We start from the raw sequence: 22,456 nt of genomic DNA, 5'->3' as shown, positions 1-22,456 counted from the left end.
AGCCCCGCCCCCACGACTAGCCCCGCCCCTACGTCTAGCTATTTCAGCTTTTTCCTTTTTTCCGTAGATGGCACGGCAGTGGTTTAAAGTCCCGTGAAGGCAGTCTGTCAGGCTCTGTGCTGCTGTATAGAAGTGAGCCAGTCTTTTTCTAAACTTCCTGTTTTGGCTTAGAGATCTTTCATTGCTTCCTTCACACCTCCAAAGTTTCCCACAGTACAGAGAAATGGCTGTTTGTTCATTTCAACACGGGCCAAATGAAACGTGAGCAGGGGAGGGAGTGTGAAGCAACTATCAGGGCAAACCCTATTGCAGCTGCCTCATCTATATTGCCAGGCACCTCGTCTGTTTTCATACATCACACGCCTGTCAGAAACAGCACGCAGTGAATCAGCTGCAATATTAAATCACAATTTCTCCTGAAGGTGGGGAAGGTTAAAAATGAACAGATTGCTAATATAAGAAGGCAGTGGGCCAGGGTAAATGATGTTGCTGTTATCACCCAGTATTTACTGCCCTCCAAATGGTGGACCACCACCCAGCCAGCCAGCCACCCAGCCAGCCACCCAGGGCTGAGTAGGAGGGTGTGCAGCCGGGAGGAGGGGATATTGATGCAGCTCCTGGGTGCGAGGCCTGCTCTGTAATTGTGATTAATAACAGCCTGATATCTGGGCGCAGACAGGCGGTTTGTCTGCCCACAATCAACACATGACAAATGGAGCTAGTTTCACTGGGGTGTGTAGCAAAGAAAACCGATGTAGTCTGGGAAGGCAAGGTGGGAGGGGCCACCACAGGAAATATACATTATTCTAACCTGTGTTTACACGAGGTCAGGGTGTGCAGAGATAAGTATTCCACCCCCTGATTCAATACACGTTAGAATCACCTTTGGCAGCGATTACAGCTGTGAGTCTTTCTGGGTAAGTCTCTAAGAGCTTTGTACACCAATATTTACACATTATTCTTTTTATATTGTTCAACCTCTTGTCAAATTGGTTGTTGATCATTGCTAGACAGCCATTTTCCAGTCTTGCCATAGATATTTAAGTCAAAATTCTAACTAGGTCACTCAGGAACATAAATTTGTCCTTTTGTTAAGCAACTCCAGTGTATATTTGGCCTTGTGTGTTAGGTTATTGTCCTGCTGAAAGGTGAATTTGTCTCCCAGTGTCTGTTGGAAAGCAGACTGAACCAGGTTTTCCTCTAGGATTTTGCCTGTGCTTAGCTCTATTCCGTTTCATTTTTAACCTGAAAAACTCACTAGTCCTTGCCGATGATGAGCATACCCATAAACTGCAGCCAACACCATTCTTGGAAATATGATGAGTGGTACTCAGTGATGTGTTGTGTTGGATTTACCCCAAACATAAAGCTTTGTATTCAGGACATAAAGTTAATTTCTTTGCCACATTTTTTTTGCAGTTTTAATTTGGTGCATGTTTTGGAATATTTTTATTCTGTAGAGGCTTTGTCCTTTTCACGCTGTCATTTAGGTTGGTGTTGTGGAGTTACTACAATGTTGTTCATCCATCCTCCTATTCTCTCCTATCACAGCCATTAAACTAACTGTTTTAATGTCACCATTGGCGTCATTGTGAAATCCCTGAGCGGTTTCCTACCTTTACAGGCGTCCTTTCTAACGTAGTTGCCGGAATATTTGTAGTGACTGGGTGTATTGATACACCATCCAAAGTGTAATTAATAACTTCATCATGATCAAAGGTATAGCTAAAATAGCAGACATTGAATATCTCTTTGAGCGTTGTGAAGTTATTAATGAAACTTTTGGATGGTTTATCAATACACCCAGTCACTACAAAGTAACATGTGTCCTTCCTTCCTTCCTCAGGTGCCGGGGAGGAAGGAAACTGCTCAGAGATTTCACCATGAAGCCAATTGTGACTTTTTAAAACAGTTAGTTCTCCTATCACAGCCATTAAAAACTCTGAGGATGGATCAACAACATTGTAACCTAATTGACAGAGTGAAGGGGGAAAATCCTGTACAGAATAAAAGTATTCCAAAACGTGCTTCCTGTTTGCCACATTTTTTGCTGTTTAACTTATTGCAAAGAAACACATCATTGAGTATCACCCGTCAAGGTTTAAAAAAATTTTTTTTTTTTACTTTTACCCCTTTTTCTCCCCAATTTCGTGATATCCAATTGGTAGTTAGTCTTGTCTCATCACTGCAACTCCCGTACGGACTCGGGAGAGGCGAGGCTCGAGAGCCATGCTTCTTGACACACGACCCAACCAAGCCGCACTGCTTCTCGACACAATGCCCTCTTAACTAAGGAAGCCAGCCACACCAATGTGTCGGAGGAAACGCCATACACCTGGCGACCGTGTCAGCGTGCATTGCGCCCGGCCCGCCACAGGAGTTGCTAGAGCGCGATGTGACAAGGACATCCCTGCTGGCCAAACCCTCCCCTAACCCGGACATCCCTGCTGGCCAAACCCTCCCCTAACCTGGACATCCCTGCTGGCCAAACCCTCCCCTAACCCGGTCATCCCTGCTGGCCAAACCCAGGGGGGTGGGGACGATTTGACTCCATTTTGAATTCAAGCTGTTACACAACAAAATGTGGAATAAGGGGTAGAAATACTTTCTGTATGCTCTGTGTGCTCTGTGTCCTCTGTGTCCTCTGTGTGCCCTGTGTCCTCTGTGTGCCCTGTGTCCTCTGTGTGCTCTGTGTCCTCTGTATGCTCTGTGTGCTCTGTGTCCTCTGTATGCTCTGTGTCCTCTGTGTGCTCTGTGTCCTCTGTGTCCTCTGTATGCTCTGTGTGCTCTGTGTCCTCTGTATGCTCTGTGTGCTCTGTGTGCTCTGTGTCCTCTGTATGCTCTGTGTCCTTTGTGTGCTACCAAAGTAGGTGTTCATGGCTCCTGTTCAAGTTCATTCCATTCTCAGGGCTGTTTTATAGACTAGTGTGCTGTTCTAAAAACTGCGTGACCTTACGCTTGACCCTTACCCAGACACTGAGCAAACACACTGATAGCTTCCTACTCTTCAAGGATCCAATGTTGCTTTCAGATTGAGTCTTGTTTCCTCAACATTGTGTTTGCTCGTTATTTACATACTAAATGAATTGTGTGTTATCTGACGAAAGGAGTGAGGTTGCTGTGACCTTTTATTCACGATTTGAGGAGATGCGGGAGGGAGTCTATTGGTATTCTATAACTGACAGTGGATTGAACATTTTCAATGCAGCATTTGTAAGTCATGAAAACTCCTGACCTCCAGACATCCTGTGGTCAGTGTTGGGTTCTTGGTGTTGACGGTGTCCCTCTCAGGGACCAGTGACAACCTGTGCCTCTCCCAGAGGCTCCAGACTCCCTGCATAGGTCCTGGCAGGACTGGGGGCTCTGGAATGTGTCTGTTTGGACAGCTGGTAGAGCAGAGTGCTGGTCTTGGTACCTTGCTGGGCACCCGGGCCAGGCCTGACCCACGCTGTTCCACCTCCATTGGCCCACGGCCAGAAGAGGTGTGTGTGTGTGTGTGTGTGTGTGTGTGGGGGGGGGGGAACGTGGCCCGCTTGGCCCGCTTGGACTTTTAGGGCTGTTTTATTCAGCCTGAGGAGAACAACACACACAGCATGGTGACGTCTGTGGGAGGAGAATGGGCTTGGTGAACAAGAGAGAGAAAGGCAGAGGCAGCCGGGGAACACACAGAGCCTAATGAGTTTGATAGGCTGTTGGGCTCCATAAATCATGCCATGCAAAACATTTCTCCTCTCTGAATAAAGGCATTTATCACCCTCTGTTTATTCACTCTCTAACAAGATTGATTGTCTCCCAGCAGCCACCTGGGCAATCAGGCGTGCTGATTTCTCCGCCTCTGTGTTTTATTTTTCTTCCCTCTGTCTCTCCAGTTGGGAAACTTCGGAAGGAGTGGATGAAGGACAGCATCTCTAAGGTGGGCGTCGGGATGCTCAAGTCCGTTAAGGAATACGTGGACCCGGAAAACATTTTCGGCAACCGAAACCTCCTCTAATTTATTTACATGACATTTTATAACAGCCTCTTGGAATAATGGTTACTAAATATGACAAGAAGTATCAATGTCTTTCACCTTCGGTGTGACTTAGTCAGTTGTGCAGTCAACATCAGTCAGATGACTTGCCTTGCATTACATTACTGCACTTAACATGCTGTAACAATAATTGTCTATGATTCATTTAGAAGCTCATTGCATCAAGTCCTCAGTAATGTCCTCAACCAGGATGATATGGTGAATGAAGCAGTCAGGTCCTCGTCCAGGATGATATGGTGAATGAAGCAGTCAGGTCCTCAGTATTGTCCTCAACCAGGATGATATGGTGAATGAAGCAGTCAGGTCCTCATCCAGGATGATATGGTGAATGAAGCAGTCAGGTCCTCGTCCAGGATGATATGGTGAATGAAGCAGTCAGGTCCTCAGTATTGTCCTCAACCAGGATGATATGGTGAATGAAGCAGTCAGGTCCTCATCCAGGATGATATGGTGAATGAAGCAGTCAGGTCCTCAACCAGGATGATATGGTGAATGAAGCAGTCAGGTCCTCAACCAGGATGATATGGTGAATGAAGCAGTCAGGTCCTCGTCCAGGATGATATGGTGAATGAAGCAGGCAGGTCCTCATCCAGGATGATATGGTGAATGAAGCAGTCAGGTCCTCATCCAGGATGATATGGTGAATGAAGCAGTCAGGTCCTTGTCCTGGATGATATGGTGAATGAAGCAGTCAGGTCCTCAACCAGGATGATATGGTGAATGAAGCAGTCAGGTCCTCATCCAGGATGATATGGTGAATGAAGCAGTCAGGTCCTCAACCAGGATGATATGGTGAATGAAGCAGTCAGGTCCTCATCCAGGATGATATGGTGAATGAAGCAGTCAGGTCCTCGTCCAGGATGATATGGTGAATGAAGCAGTCGGGTCCTCGTCCAGGATGATATGGTGAATGAAGCAGTCAGGTCCTCGTCCTGGATGATATGGTGAATGAAGCAGTCAGGTCCTCAACCAGGATGATATGGTGAATGAAGCAGTCAGGTCCTCGTCCTGGATGATATGGTGAATGAAGCAGTCAGGTCCTCAACCAGGATGATATGGTGAATGAAGCAGTCAGGTCCTCATCCAGGATGATATGGTGAATGAAGCAGTCAGGTCCTCGTCCAGGATGATATGGTGAATGAAGCAGTCAGGTCCTCGTCCAGGATGATATGGTGAATGAAGCAGTCAGGTCCTCGTCCAGGATGATATGGTGAATGAAGTAGTGTGTATCATACTACCGATATTACTGTAAATGTGTACTGTTGATCATTTCAGTCCCGTGTACACAACACGCCGTAAGAATGGCCTTTTCATATTGTACATGATGCAGGGTCACTTTTTCTGATCCCATATTTTCCTACAATTTCCCATAATTCTTTCCAATTTCATTAACTAGATTTTTTTTTTTTGTAGATGTTTATTTACCTGTGTTTGGCACTACTTTAGCAGTGAGTTCTAGATGAATGCTTTTTCTAAAGCTCTGTGCCTTTCTGAAGATGTCTGTCTTCACCCTTTCCTACACACACACACTGTGGAAGCTTGACTGGTTTGTTTATGGCGTCCTGTATCTTCCCTTATAATGTGCGTGTCCTTCATTCTAGATTCCCTGTTTCCAGTTGGTCTTTGTTTCTCTCCTCAAGCCTTGTATTACTTATACTATTAATGATTGCCAAGAGATGTGTATTTTGTTGTACCTACCTAGGAGGATTTATATTACGTTGAAGTCGTGCCTCTTCTGAAAATGTATCTTAAACCCAAACGTTAAAACGGTTTAGGAAGAAACTAGGATATGATGCGTGTCAACTTTATTTGTTTTTTAAAATTGTTTTATTTTATATTTGACCTTTGTGTAACGGATGTGAAATGGCTAGCTAGTTAGCGGGTGCGCGCTAGTAGCATTTCAATCAGTTACGTCACTTGCTCTGAGACTTTAAGTAGGGTTTCCCCTTGCTCTGGAAGGGCCGCGGCTTTTGTGGAGCGATGGGTAACGACGCTTCGTGGGTGACTGTTGTTGATGTGTGCAGAGGGTCCCTGGTTCGCGCCCGTGTCGGGGCGAGGGGACGACGTAAAGTTACATCTGTTACATTTGCATGGTCTTTGCCTGTCATACAGAGTTCCGTTTGTGGACAGACACAATGTACTTGGATCATACATGCTTTTAGTGTGAACGTGTTACAGACGACTGAATCCCAATACCCATGTTTGTACCAAAGACTTTCAGCACAACCCTTTCACTACTTTATACAGGCCATGCAAACATCCTGAATGTATAGGTCTGTACATGCCGTATAGTTAAATGTATGGGACGTTAATACATGAACCTATATCCTGATGAAACAGTTTTTTTTTTAATTCAGATATGCAAATGTCCAAATATCAAAAGATGTGTTCATATTTGTTACTTTAAATGTTACATGTTCATGTCAAAGAAAAACATTTTCGTTAAATTCAATTACAATATTTTGTCACTACTTAAAACAGTTGCTTGTAGTTAGAGGTTGTATTTATCCCTGGTGAGCGTCCCAGCGGTGTGGTTTTGTTGCAAAGGAGACATTTGAGTGAAAGATAATTGTACCTTTGTCACAATTTACAGATGATTATGCTGATCAGTTTGGCCTCTTTGCGAGGCATGTGTCGATGTTGTGCCCAGTCCTAAACTCAGACATGGGATTCTACTGTACGGTGCTAAAGTAAGATACATGAAATATATTGCTACCGTTTTCCTGTCACTACTGCGTGACTGTGTTCCTCCTGCTCTCAGCCTCGCAGCTTTCCCACAGTGCATTGTCACCTTCCTGCCCAAGTATCTCACCTCTCCAATGAAAATGTTGTCAAAGGAAATGGTGGAGCCGGAGGCAGCGTTTTATCTAATCAGTTTCATGCTTTTACTACCTGTGATGGTTCCCGAAAGAGAACTTAATGAGAGCTTGAAATCTGAATGTTATGGTGTACTTTTTTTCCCTCTTGTTATTCAATTCTTTAAAAAGTTAACATTTAAGTACATTTTATCAATGATGTTTGTGCAATAAATACATTGAAATGAAACAAGCAGTTGTCTGGATATTTTTCAGATAACGGTAGAATGACGCCAATCGGTTGACTAGAAATGCAGTTGATAGGAAATGTCTCTGCTTGTCCGTCACACAGGTGAAGTTCAAAATACGAGGTATTTCTTAGTTCAAGTTTTCTTGTTGCTACATCCGTAGCAATTGGTTGATTTCAATACTGTAGTCAAAGATCCATACCACACAGCAATTATTGTTTTTTTTTTCACTCCAATGAACAAATCTACAACACAATTCATAGCCTAAATAAAAGTAAAAACTAGAAGCTAATGCAGCTACGCCATGGTCATTTCTGTTCTACAGGGAACCAACTGTGTTCACAGTTTCCCTTCAATTCATCAGCAATAGATCAATTTGTAAGTTGAGTTTTTCTGAATCGTCCATCTGTGGCTCTGGAAGGGGTCGTTTTGTAGTGTATGACATGGTATTCTGAGGTGCACGAGCAAGGAAAGAGCTGCCGTTACACTATTTGTGTGACATTCCCGATATACTTTTTCCTCAGCTGAAATGGCATCAGCAGTTGAACATATAAACATTCTCTGTTGAATCAACATGCACAATAGTATAACATTTGCATTGCAGTGGTAATCCTACAGACAAGCACGTCGTTGAAATTCATCAAATGTGAAATGATCAGAACTATTTTGTAAAGGCAAATTTCTGTGTGATTGATCCCTTTTTCAATCATGTGTCGTATAAAACAACTCTTCTGGGTCAGTAAGACTTCTAATGTAACATGACATAGCAAGACTTCTAATGTAACATGACATAGTAATACTTCTAATGTAACATGACATAGCAAGACTTCTAATGTATGTAACATTTTTATTTCATTTTTTTTTCCACCTTTATTTAACCAGGTAGGCAAGTTGAAAACAAGTTCTCATTTACAACTGCAACCTGGCCAAGATAAAGCAAAGCAGTTCTACACATATAACAACACAGAGTTACACATGGAGTAAAACAAACATACAGTCAATAATACAGTAGAAAAATAAGTCTATATACAATGTGAGCAAATGAGATGAGATAAGGGAGGTAAAGGCAAAAAAAGGCCATGGTGGCGAAGTAAATACAATATAGCAAGTAAAACACTGGAATGGTAGATTTGCAGTGGAAGAATGTGCAAAGTATACATACACTGCTCAAAAAAATAAAGGGAACACTTAAACAACACAATGTAACTCCAAGTCAATCACACTTCTGTGAAATCAAACTGTCCACTTAGGAAGCAACACTGATTGACAATAAATTTCACATGCTGTTGTGCAAATGGAATAGACAAAAGGTGGAAATTATAGGCAATTAGCAAGACACCCCCCAAAACAGGAGTGATTCTGCAGGTGGTGACCACAGACCACTTCTCAGTTCCTATGCTTCCTGGCTGATGTTTTGGTCACTTTTGAATGCTGGCGGTGCTCTCACTCTAGTGGTAGCATGAGACAGAGTCTACAACCCACACAAGTGGCTCAGGTAGTGCAGTTCATCCAGGATGGCACATCAATGCGGACTGTGGCAAAAAGGTTTGCTGTGTCTGTCAGCGTAGTGTCCAGAGCATGCAGGCGCTACCAGGAGACAGGCCAGTACATCAGGAGACGTGGAGGAGGCCGTAGGAGGGCAACAACCCAGCAGCAGGACCGCTACCTCCGCCTTTGTGCAAGGAGGTGCACTGCCAGCGCCCTGCAAAATGACCTCCAGCAGGCCACAAATGTGCATGTGTCTGCTCAAACGGTCAGAAACAGACTCCATGAGGGTGGTATGAGGGCCCGACGTCCACAGGTTGGGGTTGTGCTTACAGCCCAACACCGTGCAGGACGTTTGGCATTTGCCAGAGAACACCAAGATTGGCAAATTCGCCACTGGCGCCCTGTGCTCTTCACAGATGAAAGCAGGTTCATACTGAGCACATGAGCACATGTGACAGACGTGACAGAGTCTGGAGACGCCGTGGAGAACGTTCTGCTGCCTGCAACATCCTCCAGCATGACCGGTTTGGCGATGGGTCAGTCATGGTGTGGGGTGGCATTTCTTTGTGGGGCCGCACAGCCCTCCATGTGCTCGCCAGAGGTAGCCTGACTGCCATTAGGTACCGAGATGAGATCCTCAGACCCCTTGTGAGACCATATGCTGACACATGCACATTTGTGGCCTGCTGGAGTTCATTTTGCAGGGCTCTGGCAGTGCACCTCCTTGCACAAAGGCGGAGGTAGCGGTCCTGCTGCTGGGTTGTTGCCCTCCTACGGCCTCCTCCACGTCTCCTGATGTACTGGCCTGTCTCCTGGTAGCGCCTGCATGCTCTGGACACTACGCTGACAGACACAGCAAACCTTTTTGCCACAGTTCGCATTGATGTGCCATCCTGGATGAACTGCACTACCTGAACCACTTGTGTGGGTTGTAGACTCCGTCTCATGCTACCACTAGAGTGAGAGCACCGCCAGCATTCAAAAGTGACCAAAACATCAGCCAGGAAGCATAGGAACTGAGAAGTGGTCTGTGGTCACCACCTGCAGAATCACTCCTGTTTTGGGGGGTGTCTTGCTAATTGCCTATAATTTCCACATTTTGTCTATTCCATTTGCACAACAGCATGTGAAATTTATTGTCAATCAGTGTTGCTTCCTAAGTGGACAGTTTGATTTCACAGAAGTGTGATTGACTTGGAGTTACATTGTGTTGTTTAAGTGTTCCCTTTATTTTTTTGAGCAGTGTATAAATAATGGGGTGCAAAGGAGCAAAATAAATAAATAAATACAGTAGGGGAAGAGGTAGTTGTTTGGGCTAAATTATAGATGGGCTATGTACAGGTGCAGAAATCTGTGAGCTGCTCTGAGCTGGTGCTTAAAGCTATTGAGGGAGATAAGTGTTTCCAGTTTCAGAGATTTTTGTAGTTTGTTCCAGTCATTGGCAGCAGAGAACTGGAAGGAGAGGCGGCCAAAGGAGGAATTGGCTTTGTGGGTGACCAGAGAGATATACCTGCTGGAGCGCGTGCTACAGGTGGGTGCTGCTATGGTGACCAGCGAGCTGAGGTAAGGGGGGACTTTACCTAGCAGGGTCTTGTAGATGACCTGGAGCCAGTGACATAGTAAGACTTCTAATGTTACATGACATATAGTTATACTTCTAATGTAAAAGTATGTGGACACCTGCTCGTCGAACATCTCATTCCAAAATCATGGGCATTAATATGGAGTTGGTTCCCCCTTTGCTGCTATTACCGCCTTCACTCTTCTGGGAAGGCTTTCCCCTAGATGTTGGAACATTGCTGAGGGGACTTGCTTCCATTCAGCCACAAGAGCATTAGTGAGGTCGGACACTGATGTTGGGCGAAAAGGTGTTTGATAGGGTTGAGGTCAGGGCTCTGTGCAGGCCAGTCAAGTTCTTCCACACCGATCTCGACAAACCATTTCTGTATGGACCTCGCTTTGTGCACGGGGGCATTGTCATGCTGAAACAGGAAGGGCCTTTCCCAAACTTGCCACAAAGTTGGAAGCACAGAATTGTCCAGAATGTCATTGTATGCTGTATCTTTAAGATTTCCCTTTACTGGAACTAAGGGGCCTAGCCCGAACCATGAAAAGAGACCCAAAACATTATTCCTCCTCTACCAAACTTGACAGTTGGCTCTATGATTTCGGGCAGGTAGCATTCTCTTGGCATCCGCCAAACCCAGATTCATCCGTCGGACTGCCAGATGGTGAAGCGTGATTCGTCACTCCAGAGAATGTGTTTCCACTGCTCCAGAGTCCAATGGCAGTGAGCTTTACACCCCTCCAGCAGATGCTTGGTGATCTTAGGCTTGTGTGCGGCAGCTCTGCCATGGAAACCCATTTCATGAAGCTCCCGACGAACAGTTCTTGTGCTGACGTTGCTTCCAGAGGCAGTTTGGAATGTGGTAATGAGTGTTGCAACCGAGGACAGACGATTTTTACGCGCTTCAGCACTCGGCGGTCCCGTTCTGTGAGCTTTTGTGGCCAACCACTTCGCAGCTGAGCCGTTGTTGCTCCTAGACGTTTCCACTTCAGAACTTACAGTTGACCGGGGCAGCTCTAGCAGGGCAGAAATTTGACTAACTGACTTGTTGGAAAGGTGGCATCCTATGATGGTGCCACGTTGAAAGTCACTGAGCTCTTCAGTAAGGCCATTCTACTGCCAATGTTTGTCAATGGAGAATGCTTTGGCTGTGTGCTTGATTTTATACACCTGTCAGCAACGGGTGTGGCTGAAATAGCCAGATCCAGTTATTTGAAGGGGTGTCCACATACTTTTGTATATACAGTGTATATTCAGTACTCTTCAGTAATACTTCTAATGTAACATTACATTCACTGAGTATACCAAACATTAGGAACACCTTCCTAATATTGAATTGCACCCCCCCACACCCCCCGCCCCCCTTTGATCTCAGAACAGCCCCAATTTGTCAGGACATGGACTCTACAAGGTGTCTAAAGTGTTCCACAGGGATGCTGGCCCATGTTGACTCCAATGCTTCCCACAGTTGTGTCAAGTTGGCTGGATGTACTTTGGGTGGTGGACCATTCTTGATACACACAGGGAAATTGTTGAGCGTGAAAAACCCAGCAGCATTGCAGTTCTTGACTCAAACTGGTGCACCTGGCACCTACTAGCATACCCTGTTCAAAGGCACTTAAATATTTTGTCTTGCCCATTCACCCTCTGAATGGCATACAATTGTCTCAAGGCTTAAAAACCTGTCTCTGTCCCCTTCATCTACACTGATTGAAGTGGATTTAACAAGTGACATCAATAAGGGATCATAGCTTTCACCTGGATTCACCTGGTCAGTCTATGAATGCACTGCAATGCCTATTTTTCATGCTGCGGTGAAGAGTGCAGAAGCTAAGAGGTAGAGGAAAGATTGCCTGGAAAGGTAGCAGGAGTTTGAATGTTAGTTTAGGAGGGTCACATGCACAGCAAGGTGTGTCACCCAAAGAACAACTTCTTGTTTCTGTGGTGTCACTGCTACAATGACTTGTGGGTTTGGACTCACTCTGGCTGTGTTGTCTCTCTTTATCCAGTTCCTCCCACTTGGGTGTGTTAGCCCAGATCAAGTCAACCATTGGCTGGAGCTGGGGGTTGATTTTCACCAATGCCTGAAGAGAGAGAGAGCGAGATAGAGCGATAGTGAGAAGGTTAGATAATGGAAGATCACCTTCAGCACTAAGTACATTATTCATTGTGGGGGGAAAAAATGTACGAAACAAAACAAAACATGCAAGAATTGTCAGAGAAATTCTATAGGAAGAGAGACAACAATTTTATTATAAGATTTGCAAAAATGAAACAACCGTCACGAAGAATAGTCAGAGTTGAAAGCTCAACGAACAGAGGTGTGGCTCTCAGCTTTTATAGAAAAATCCAACCTCTTTGTCTATGTGGCAGTAAGCAGATGTGTATAACCAGGGGTGAGGAAACATAGTGTATAAAAGGCGTTTAGCTTGTCTTTGTAGATTAAGATGACGTTGACCACCATTGTCTGTTCCTTCCTGCAAGTTTCCATACAGAGGAGTTCCTGTAGATAGTACAAACAGGATGTCACATACTGCGAGATGTCTCTATACCCCTTCCTGGCCTGCAGTGTCTTCCAGCATCAGTATTCCAGCGCAGTAGACAGGAGAGGGGATACAGAGAGAGAGAGAGAGAGAGAGAGAGAGACATGGTTAGACAGAAGGAGAAGAGATACAGAGAGAGAGAAGGTTAGACAGAAGGAGAAGAGATACAGAGAGAGAGACAGAAGGAGAAGAGATACAGAGAGAGAGACATGGTTAGACAGAAGGAGAAGAGATACAGAGAGAGAGAGACATGGTTAGACAGAAGGAGAAGAGATACAGAGAGAGAGACATGGTTAGACAGAAGGAGAAGAGATACAGAGAGAGAGACATGGTTAGACAGAAGGAGAAGAGATACAGAGAGAGAGACATGGTTAGACAGAAGGAGAAGAGATACAGAGAGAGACATGGTTAGACAGAAGGAGAAGAGATACAGAGAGAGAGAGACATGGTTAGACAGAAGGAGAAGAGATACAGAGAGAGAGAGAGACATGGTTAGACAGAAGGAGAGGAGATATAGAGGTTCTCTGTGCTTCAGGTCTCTAACTCTCCTTGCCATTATCATGGGTCCTCCTCTGTCTCTCACACACACTCACTGCTGCAGAGGTCATGACCTGGCTCAATCACACAAACAGACACACACTGTATATAGCCTCGTTATTGTTATGTATTTTTCTTGTGTTACAATTTATTTTTTTATTTTATTTAGTAAATATTTTCTCAACTCTTTCTTGAACTGCATTGTTGGTTAAGGGCTTGTAAGTAAGCATTATACTGTAAGATTGTATTTGGCGCATGTGACTTGTATTTGGCGCATTTGATTTGACACACACACACAGACACACACACACACACACACACACACACACACACACACACACACACACACACACACACACACACACACAGACACACACAGACACACACACACACACACACACACACACACACACACACACACAGAGAAAGAGAGCTGACTCTCCTTATTCATTCCTCTGTCAGCGCTGTGCAGTATGATATGATGCACACAATACAGTACCTGCATGAAAAGTAGTATGCAATATACTGTATCCTCATCACTAACCTTAGTGCTTTCCTCAGAACTATACATGTAGAACACAGTACTATACATGTAGAATACAGTACTATGCATGGAGAATACAGTACTATGCATGGAGAATACAGTACTATACATGGAGAATACAGTACTATACATAGAGAATACAGTACTATACATGGAGAATACAGTACTATACATGGAGAATACAGTGCTATACATGGAGAATACAGTGCTATACATGGAGAATACAGTGCTATACATGGAGAATACAGTACTATGCATGTAGAATACAGTACTATGCATGGAGAATACAGTACTATACATGGAGAATACAGTGCTATACATGGAGAATACAGTGCTATACATGGAGAATACAGTGCTATACATGGAGAATACAGTACTATGCATGTAGAATACAGTACTATGCATGTAGAATACAGTACTATACATGTAGAATACAGTACTATACATGTAGAATACAGTACTATACATGGAGAATACAGTACTATACATAGAGAATACAGTACTATACATAGAGAATACAGTACTATACATGGTGAATACAGTACTATGCATGGAGAATACAGTACTATACATGTAGAATACAGTACTATACATGGAGAATACAGTACTATACATGTAGAATACAGTACTATACATGGAGAATACAGTACTATACATAGAGATCAGCTGTGTAACAATACACAGCTGATTCAAATGATCAAAGTTTGGTGATTAGCAGATTTTTAAAAATCAGCTGTGTATTAAAAGGATCACAACGTGCACCCCTTGGTGTCCGGAGGAGCGAGTTTGGGTGATTCTAGGTCAGGGGTAGGCTTCTACATTCAGCCAAGGGACTTGTGTTTTTCGGCGCAGATAGCTGGAGGGACGGAAAAAAATTATAATAGTTTTTGAACCCTGCAAACACTGCAAATTGACCACATCTGAGCCTAAACATAAATGTTATTGCAAAATAACAATAATTTCATACCATGATTATTTTGAGACAATATCACGTCTCTTTTTTTATTTGTGGGAATACTCGAGGAAACAGATTTCTTAAACTAAACTAAATTCCTGGTGAAGCTGAATTACTGGTCTGTCGCCCTGCTTAAAGAACTCACTGGTGACCAGCTCTGCCACCTAACAGAAGGACATCAGAATAACTACACTGCTCAAAAAAATAAAGGGAACACTTAAACAACACAATGTAACTCCAAGTCAATCACACTTCTGTGAAATCAAACTGTCCACTTAGGAAGCAACACTGATTGACAATAAATTTCACATGCTGTTGTGCAAATGGAATAGACAAAAGGTGGAAATTATAGGCAATTATTAAGACACCCCCCCAAAAAAACGTCTCCTGATGTACTGGCCTGTCTCCTGGTAGCGCCTCCATGCTCTGGACACTACGCTGACAGACACAGCAAACCTTTTTGCCACAGCTCGCATTGATGTGCCATCCTGGATGAACTGCACTACCTGAGCCACTTGTGTGGGTTGTAGACTCCGTCTCATGCTACCACTAGAGTGAAAGCACCGCCAGCATTCAAAAGTGACCAAAACATCAGCCAGGAAGCATAGGAACTGAGAAGTGGTCTGTGGTCACCACCTGCAGAACCACTCCTTTTTTGGGGGTGTCTTAATAATTGCCTATAATTTCCACCTTTTGTCTATTCCATTTGCACAACAGCATGTGACATTTATTGTCAATCAGTGGTGCTTCCTAAGTGGACAGTTTGATTTCACAGAAGTGTGATTGACTTGGAGTTACATTGTGTTGTTTAAGTGTTCCCTTTATTTTTTTGAGCAGTGTATTATTAGCATGACAGAATAAAGATTTTTTTACATGAATACAGTGAAATGACAGGCCTGAGAGTATTCACAATAGCCCAATATAAACTTGTCCGGTCAAAAATAAATAAAATAAAAACCCTGTCCATCTTACCTTGTGTGATATTTCTCAGCGTTTTTGGTGACGGACCCCAAGTCACACGCTGTCATCAACATGGACCTGGGAGAGTTCAGGCAGTCATGATCTCAGATAAAACATCCAGTTGTCTGGCTATACACGTCTCTGTGGCCTTTCACATTCCAGTCGACCCGCTCAGAAACCATGTTCCCGTTCCTAAAAGAGAGACTGGATAGATTCTAGTCCATTTTGTTCACTGGGGTGTAAGTGATATAAAAATCCACAAGGGGGCAGTACAGACTACAATATTTGTTAGCTCACCAAGAGCTGTAAGGAGAATATAGATTCTTTACGTGTACATCAAAGTTTGTATGTCAAAAATATGAAGCCAGTTATCATATATATGGGCAAAACAACTAAAACGATTGCACTAGGCTTTTGAAGTGAGTTGCATGAGACTATATCCTCATATATGTCTATATCAAATCCCATCTGGTGTATACAATAAAGGACATACATAAAGTGGAGCGTGAGGTCTGTGGCCAGGATGGACTGTTTCAACAGCTGCATAAGGTAAACTATATTCTCTGGATGACAGCTTGGAGAAGATGTTGTGTCCCTGAGGAATCACACAGGGAAGAGGGTCACAAAACATGTCATGGATCACTGTCTAATACCACCTGAGTACCAGCCTGTTTGTGCTATCTTGCCAACTCAGTCATTGTCATGCCAAACCTTTTTGTCATTGGAGTTGGCAAGAGCACAAACAGATCTGGTACCGGGCAGTCTACTTCATGAGGCGTTCTTGAATTGCGCTGACAAATGTCATGAAGTAGACTGCCCGGTACCAGATCTGATAGCACAAACAGGCTGGTGCCCAGGCTGTATTAGACAGTGATCTATGACATGTCCCTTGACTTTGCAACCATGAAAAACACTTTAAAATGGCAAATAGTTACACAATATACAAAGCACACCAAAGAATGTCCTAGAATAGACATATTTCTTAATTTAATTATTTTACTTTTAAGATTTGTGTGTATTGTTTTTGTATTGCTAGGTATTACTGCAAGACCAGATCCTCAGTTCATTGGTTCCCATTAAATACCATCATGGCATAGAGGGGTTCCCTCAATCTATCTTACAGAGAGAGTGACAGAGAGAGAGACAGAGAGAGAGAGAGACAGAGACACAGAGATGGAGACAGAGAGAGAGACAGAGAGAAAAACAAAGAGACAGAGAGAGACAGAGAGAGAGAGAGAGAGACAGAGAGAGAGAGAGAGAGAGAGAGAGAGAGAGAGAGAGAGAGAGAGAGAGAGAGACACAGAGATGGAGACAGAGACACAGAGATGGAGACAGAGAGAGTGACAGAGAGGAAAACAAAGAGAGAGAGAGAGACAGAGAGAAAAACAAAAAGAGAGAGAGAGAGACAGAGAGTGACAGAGAGAGACAGAGAGAGAAACAAAGAGAGACAGAGAGAGACAGAGAGAGTGAGAGAGAGAGAGAGAGAGACAGAGAGAGAGAGACGGAGAGAGAGACAGAGAGAGAGACAGAGATGGAGAGACAGAGAGAGACAGAGAGAGAGACAGAGAAAGAGAGACATAGAGAGAGAGAGAGAGAGAGAGACAGAGAAAAACAGAGAGAGAGAGAGACAGAGAGACAGAGAAAAACAGAGAGAGACAGAGACAGAGAGACAGAGAGAGAGAGAGAGAGAGAGACAGAGAGAAAAACTGAGAGAGAGACAGAAAGAGAGAGAGACAGAGAGACAGAGAAAAACAGAGACAGAGAGAGAGAGAGACAGAGAGAGAGACAGAGACAGAGAGAAAAACTGAGAGAGAGACAGAGAAAAACAGAGAGAGAGAGAGAGAGAGAGAGAAACAGAGAGAGAGAGAGACAGAGAAAAACAGAGAGAGAGAGAGACAGAGAAAAACAGAGAGAGAGAGACAGAGAAAAACAGAGAGAGAGAGACAGAGACAGAGAAAAACAGAGAGAGAGAGAGAGAGAGAGAGAAAAACAGAGAGAGAGAGACAGAGAGAGAGACAGAGAGAGACAGAGAGAGAGACAGAGAGAGAGAGACAGGGAGAGAGAGAGAGACAGAGAGACAGAGAGAGAGAGACAGAAAGAGAGAGAGACGAATCAGGGCGAATCCCTGAGCTGACAAGGTAAAACAAATCTGCCCCTGAACAAGGCAGTTAACCCCAATGTTCCCCGGGCGCTGATGATGTCGATTAAAGCATCCCCCTGCACCTCTCTGATTCAGAGGGGTTGGGTTAAATGGGGAAAACACATTTCAGTTGAATGCATTCAGTTGTACAACTGACTAGATGTCCCCCTTATCCTAGCAGAGACGGTTAGGCTGTGTTCATGTTATCTAGAGCGTTGGTGACTGTAACTGTGCTGCTGGTAACAACGTAACTACATTTTCCCCCGCTGACGTTTACTGACAGCGGTCATATTCAACGGGTGTTGAGCGTTTGTAAATTCATCAGTTATTCTGCACTCTGGCACACTCAGACCAGAGTGCTATGAAATTGGAGTAGATGGCCAGAGTGAATTTACGAACGCACCCTCAGTCTATCATGTCCAACAATTGAAATGATTTTCCCACAGGAGGTTTATACATGGAAACCAAAAGGGTTTGAGTGTATCAGTCACATCTCAGCATCACTCTGTTAGGCAACAAAAACATAGTTAATACCAGCACCACAGTCACATCTCAGCATCACTCTATTAGGCAACAAAAACATAGTTAATACCAGCACCACAGTTACAGTCACATCTCAGCATCACTCTATTAGGCCACGCCTCAAACCCAAACCATAGCAAATATCCGGGCAACACTGGTTAACAGACAGCCTAAATGATTTCATTGGAGTCTTTCATTTAGATTTCATTCCGCCAGGGCAGGGGACAGAGGACAGGGGAGGAGGAGGAGGTGTATGGTGACAGGGGAGGAGGAGGTGTATAGTGACAGGGGAGGAGGAGGTGGTGTATGGTGACAGGGGAGGAGGAGGTGTATGGTGACAGGGGAGGAGGAGAAGGTGTATAGTGACAGGGGAGGAGGTGTATGGTGACAGGGGAGGAGGAGGAGGTGTATAGTGACAGGGGAGGAGGTGTATGGTGACAGGGGAGGAGGAGGAGGTGTATGGTGACAGGGGAGGAGGAGGAGGTGTATAGTGACAGGGGAGGAGGTGTATGGTGACAGGGGAGGAGGAGGAGGTGTATGGTGACAGGGGAGGAGGAGGAGGTGTATAGTGACAGGGGAGGAGGTGTATGGTGACAGGGGAGGAGGAGGAAGTGTATGGTGACAGGGGGGAGGTGTATGGTGACAGGGGAGGAGGAGGTGGTGTATGGTGACAGGGGAGGAGGAGGAAGTGTATGGTGACAGGGGAGGAGGAGGTGGTGTATGGTGACAGGGGAGGAGGAGGATGTGTATGGTGACAGGGGAGGAGGAGGTGTATGGTGACAGGGGAGGAAGTGTATGGTGACAGGGGAGGAGGAGGAGGAGGAGGTGTATGGTGACAGGGGAGGAGGAGGTGTATGGTGACAGGGGAGGAGGAGGAAGTGTATGGTGACAGGGGGGAGGTGTATGGTGACAGGGGAGGAGGAGGAGGTGTATGGTGACAGGGGAGGAGGAGGTGTATGGTGACAGGGGAGGAGGAGGAAGTGTATGGTGACAGGGGGGAGGTGTATGGTGACAGGGGAGGAGGAGGAGGTGTATGGTGACAGGGGAGGAGGTGTATGGTGACAGGGGAGGAGGTGTATGGTGACAGGGGAGGAGGTGTATGGTGACAGGGGAGGAGGAGGTGGTGTATGGTGACAGGGGAGGAGGAGGAGGTGTATGGTGACAGGGGAGGAGGAGGAGGTGTATGGTGACAGGGGAGGAGGAGGTGGTGTATGGTGACAGGGGAGGATGAGGAGGTGTATGGTGACAAGGGAGGAGGAGGAGGAGGAGGTGTATGGTGACAGGGGAGGAGGAGGTGTGTGGTGACAGGGGATGAGGAGGAGGTGTATAGTGACAGGGGAGGAGGAGGTGGTGTATGGTGACAGGGGAGGAGGAGGTATATAGTGACAGGGGAGGAGGAGGTGGTGTATGGTGACAGGGGAGGAGGAGGAGGTGTATGGTGACAGGGGAGGAGGAGGAGGTGTATAGTGACAGGGGAGGAGGTGGTGTATGGTGACAGGGGAGGAGGAGGTAGTGTATGGTGACAGGGGAGGAGGAGGTGGTGTATGGTGACAGGGGAGGAGGAGGAGGTGTATGGTGACAGGGGAGGAGGAGGAGGTGTATGGTGACAGGGGAGAAGGAGGTGTATGGTGACAGGGGAGGAGGAGGAGGTGTATGGTGACAGGGGAGGAGGAGGAGGTGTATGGTGACAGGGGAGGAGGAGGTGGTGTATGGTGACAGGGGAGGAGGAGGAGGTGTATGGTGACAGGGGAGGAGGAGGAGGTGTATGGTGACAGGGGAGGAGGAGGAGGTGTATGGTGACAGGGTAGGAGGAGGTGTATGGTGACAGGGGAGGAGGAGGAGGTATATAGTGACAGGGGAGGAGAAGGAGGTGTATGGTGACAGGGGAGGAGAAGGAGGTGTATGGTGACAGGGGAGGAGAAGGAGGTGTATGGTGACAGGGGAGGAGGAGGAGGTGTATGGTGACAGGGGAGGAGGAGGAGGTGTATGGTGACAGGGGAGGAGGAGGAGGTGTATGGTGACAGGGGAGGAGGAGGAGGTGTATGGTGACAGGGGAGGAGGAGGAGGTGTATGGTGACAGGGGAGGAGGAGGAGGTGTATGGTGACAGGGGAGAAGGAGGTGTATGGTGACAGGGGAGGAGGAGGAGGTGTATGGTGACAGGGGAGGAGGAGGAGGTGTATGGTGACAGGGGAGGAGGAGGAGGTGTATGGTGACAGGGGAGGAGGAGGAGGTGTATGGTGACAGGGGAGGAGGAGGAGGTGTATGGTGACAGGGGAGGAGGAGGAGGTGTATGGTGACAGCACAGACATGCAGCCAGACCACCACAATCTAGCAGCTCTCCACTGTGGTACATAGACAGAATGAGTGTTATCAGTTATCAGCAATGAACCCCTGGTGAACTATCAACTGTAGCAGTCAGAACTATCAACTGTAGTAGTCAGAACTATCAACTGTAGTAGTCAGAACTATCAACTGTAGTAGTCAGAACTATCAACTGTAGCAGTCAGAACTATCAACTGTAGTAGTCAGAACTATCAACTGTAACAGTCAGAACTATCAACTGTAACAGTCAGAACTATCCACTGTAACAGTCAGTACTATCAACTATAACAGTCAGAACTATCAACTATAACAGTCAGAACTATCAACTGTAACAGAACTATCAACTGTAGTAATCAGAACTGGAGAACATTTTGAGAATGGCAAAAGTTTCAGCTCAATCACCTGACAGGTATACTTCAACATATATTTCCAGGTTCATTTCCAGGTATATTTCCAAGTTTATTTCCAGGTATATTTCCAAGTTTATTTCCAGGTATATTAACAGGTTTATTTCCAGGTATTAAAAAACTTGTAGACATACACTTCACTTACAGTATTTCACTGTTAAAAAAGGGGAGTGTAAACTAGCAGTGTTCAATGAGCTAATTTTGCACAATAAAATGTTATGGTTATCAGTAGTATTACAGTATATTATCAAAAGTATTACAGTATATCGGTAGTATTACAGTATATTATCAATAGTATTACAGATTCCAAGAACACAGGATGAGATGTTACTATCCTTTGTGCAAGCACTTCCAAGAGTTCATGAACAGTGAGACTGGTGAAATTTGGGGAGCGCATCGTCAGTAGTGTACCTTTGGTTCTTAGGGTGTTTCGGCCTTTCACACTATACACCCTCCCCAAAGGCGGCCAGCGACAGGGTGATCAATCCTACGCTTGCGTCCCATTCCCAATTAGTCAAAGGAGTTGCCTTGTTGTTGATAGCCAACATCCCATGGGACTATGCATGGCAGGGGCGTCCTCCTCCCTGAGTCAAGCATTGTTGACCGCATACCTCCTGGCCCTCTCACTTCGGGGCCCAGCTGGGGTCTTTCCTCTTCATCCAGAGCCATTGACTGCTGCCTTCTGCCGCCTCTGATACAGCTGTGATTGCCGAACGCTGGCTCTGGCCCTTAATTCCCAGGTCTCTAAGCTGTCTGGTTGTAGATGTCGCCACAAAACCTCTGCAGCCCACCTCCACTGGTCGGACTTCTGTGTTCCAGCCATGATGCCGTGCCTCGGCAGCAGTATATTATCAATAGTATTACAGTATATCGGTAGTATTACCGTATATTATCAATAGTATTACAGTATATTATCAATAGTATTACAGTATATCGGTAGTATTACAGTATATTATCAGTAGTATTTCAGTATATTATCAGTAGTATTACAGTATAATAGTTAGTGTTCTTTTTACATTTCTGTACAGTAGGTTTTCTTTACTTTATGTGGTGATACCAATTTTCTGTTGATTAATCATTAGTCAGTGATGGAGGTAACAATGCAAATGTCAAAAATCCAAATCTGTGTTGATGTGTCCCATGATCTCCTCTGTAGCACATAGACAAACACACTCAAAGGTGGGGGTGCTCTTGCCCCCCCCCCCCCCCCCCCCCCCCTCCCCTCCCTGATAGGCATCTGGGATATTGACTTTCTCTCAATACTCAGCAACATATCCAATGATTCCCTTTCCCCAAGGAACTTGAACTTCATCTGAGTTACTCATGGAGGATAAAACTGTGATACCTGCATCCCGCGCTCAAAACAACTGTTAACTCGGAACTGCAAAATCTGACTT

The 22,456-nt window shown here is 45.2% G+C and overlaps 2 protein-coding genes across 13 annotated transcripts in view; one reads left to right on the top strand and one right to left on the bottom strand.

Moving 5' to 3' along the window:
• LOC129816711 (alkyldihydroxyacetonephosphate synthase, peroxisomal-like) overlaps positions 1-7,078 on the top strand; it is a 65,796-nt gene extending 58,718 nt beyond the window's left edge. For 5 of the 9 annotated variants that reach the window (XM_055871519.1, XM_055871515.1, XM_055871517.1 and 2 more), the window contains one exon: positions 3,870-7,078. In XM_055871519.1, coding sequence (XP_055727494.1) covers positions 3,870-3,991 — 122 coding nt within the window. In that variant the 3' untranslated portion in view covers positions 3,992-7,078. Of the gene's footprint in view, positions 1-67; positions 3,759-3,869 lie in introns of those variants that run through there. The other 4 variants (XR_008753597.1, XR_008753596.1, XM_055871516.1 and 1 more) reach the window with 4 other exon arrangements.
• Positions 7,079-9,471: 2,393 nt separating this feature from the next.
• LOC129816709 (uncharacterized) lies at positions 9,472-22,236 on the bottom strand. Of its 4 annotated transcripts, none has more exons than XR_008753595.1 (4): positions 16,161-16,505; positions 15,680-15,859; positions 12,110-14,608; positions 9,472-11,981 (listed from the first exon to the last, which is right to left on the bottom strand). XR_008753595.1 is itself a non-coding variant. In XM_055871514.1 (4 exons), exon 4 carries the CDS (start codon positions 14,407-14,409, stop codon positions 13,438-13,440), a length of 972 nt encoding a protein of 323 aa, XP_055727489.1. In that variant the 5' UTR covers positions 14,410-14,608; positions 15,680-15,859; positions 16,161-16,262; positions 21,471-22,236; the 3' UTR covers positions 9,472-13,437. The 4 variants fall into 4 exon arrangements, 2 of the variants coding, with proteins under 2 accessions (XP_055727489.1, XP_055727488.1); XR_008753594.1 differs by having other exon boundaries at positions 9,472-12,212; positions 12,663-14,608; XM_055871514.1 differs by adding an exon at positions 21,471-22,236 and having other exon boundaries at positions 9,472-14,608; positions 16,161-16,262.
• Between the last annotated feature and the right edge of the window lie 220 nt (positions 22,237-22,456).

Source organism: Salvelinus fontinalis, chromosome 19 (assembly GCF_029448725.1).
Source record: "Salvelinus fontinalis isolate EN_2023a chromosome 19, ASM2944872v1, whole genome shotgun sequence".
In the NCBI taxonomy this organism is placed as follows: Eukaryota; Metazoa; Chordata; class Actinopteri; order Salmoniformes; family Salmonidae; genus Salvelinus; species Salvelinus fontinalis.
The sequence above is the reverse complement of the archived record's forward strand: the minus strand, read 5'-3'. Positions and strand labels throughout refer to the sequence as shown.

Excerpts from the sequence above, each read along its gene's own strand:
- LOC129816709 (XM_055871514.1), bottom strand. The coding sequence starts at position 14,409 with ATGTATAGTACTGTATTCTCCATGTATAGTACTGTATTCTACATGTAT.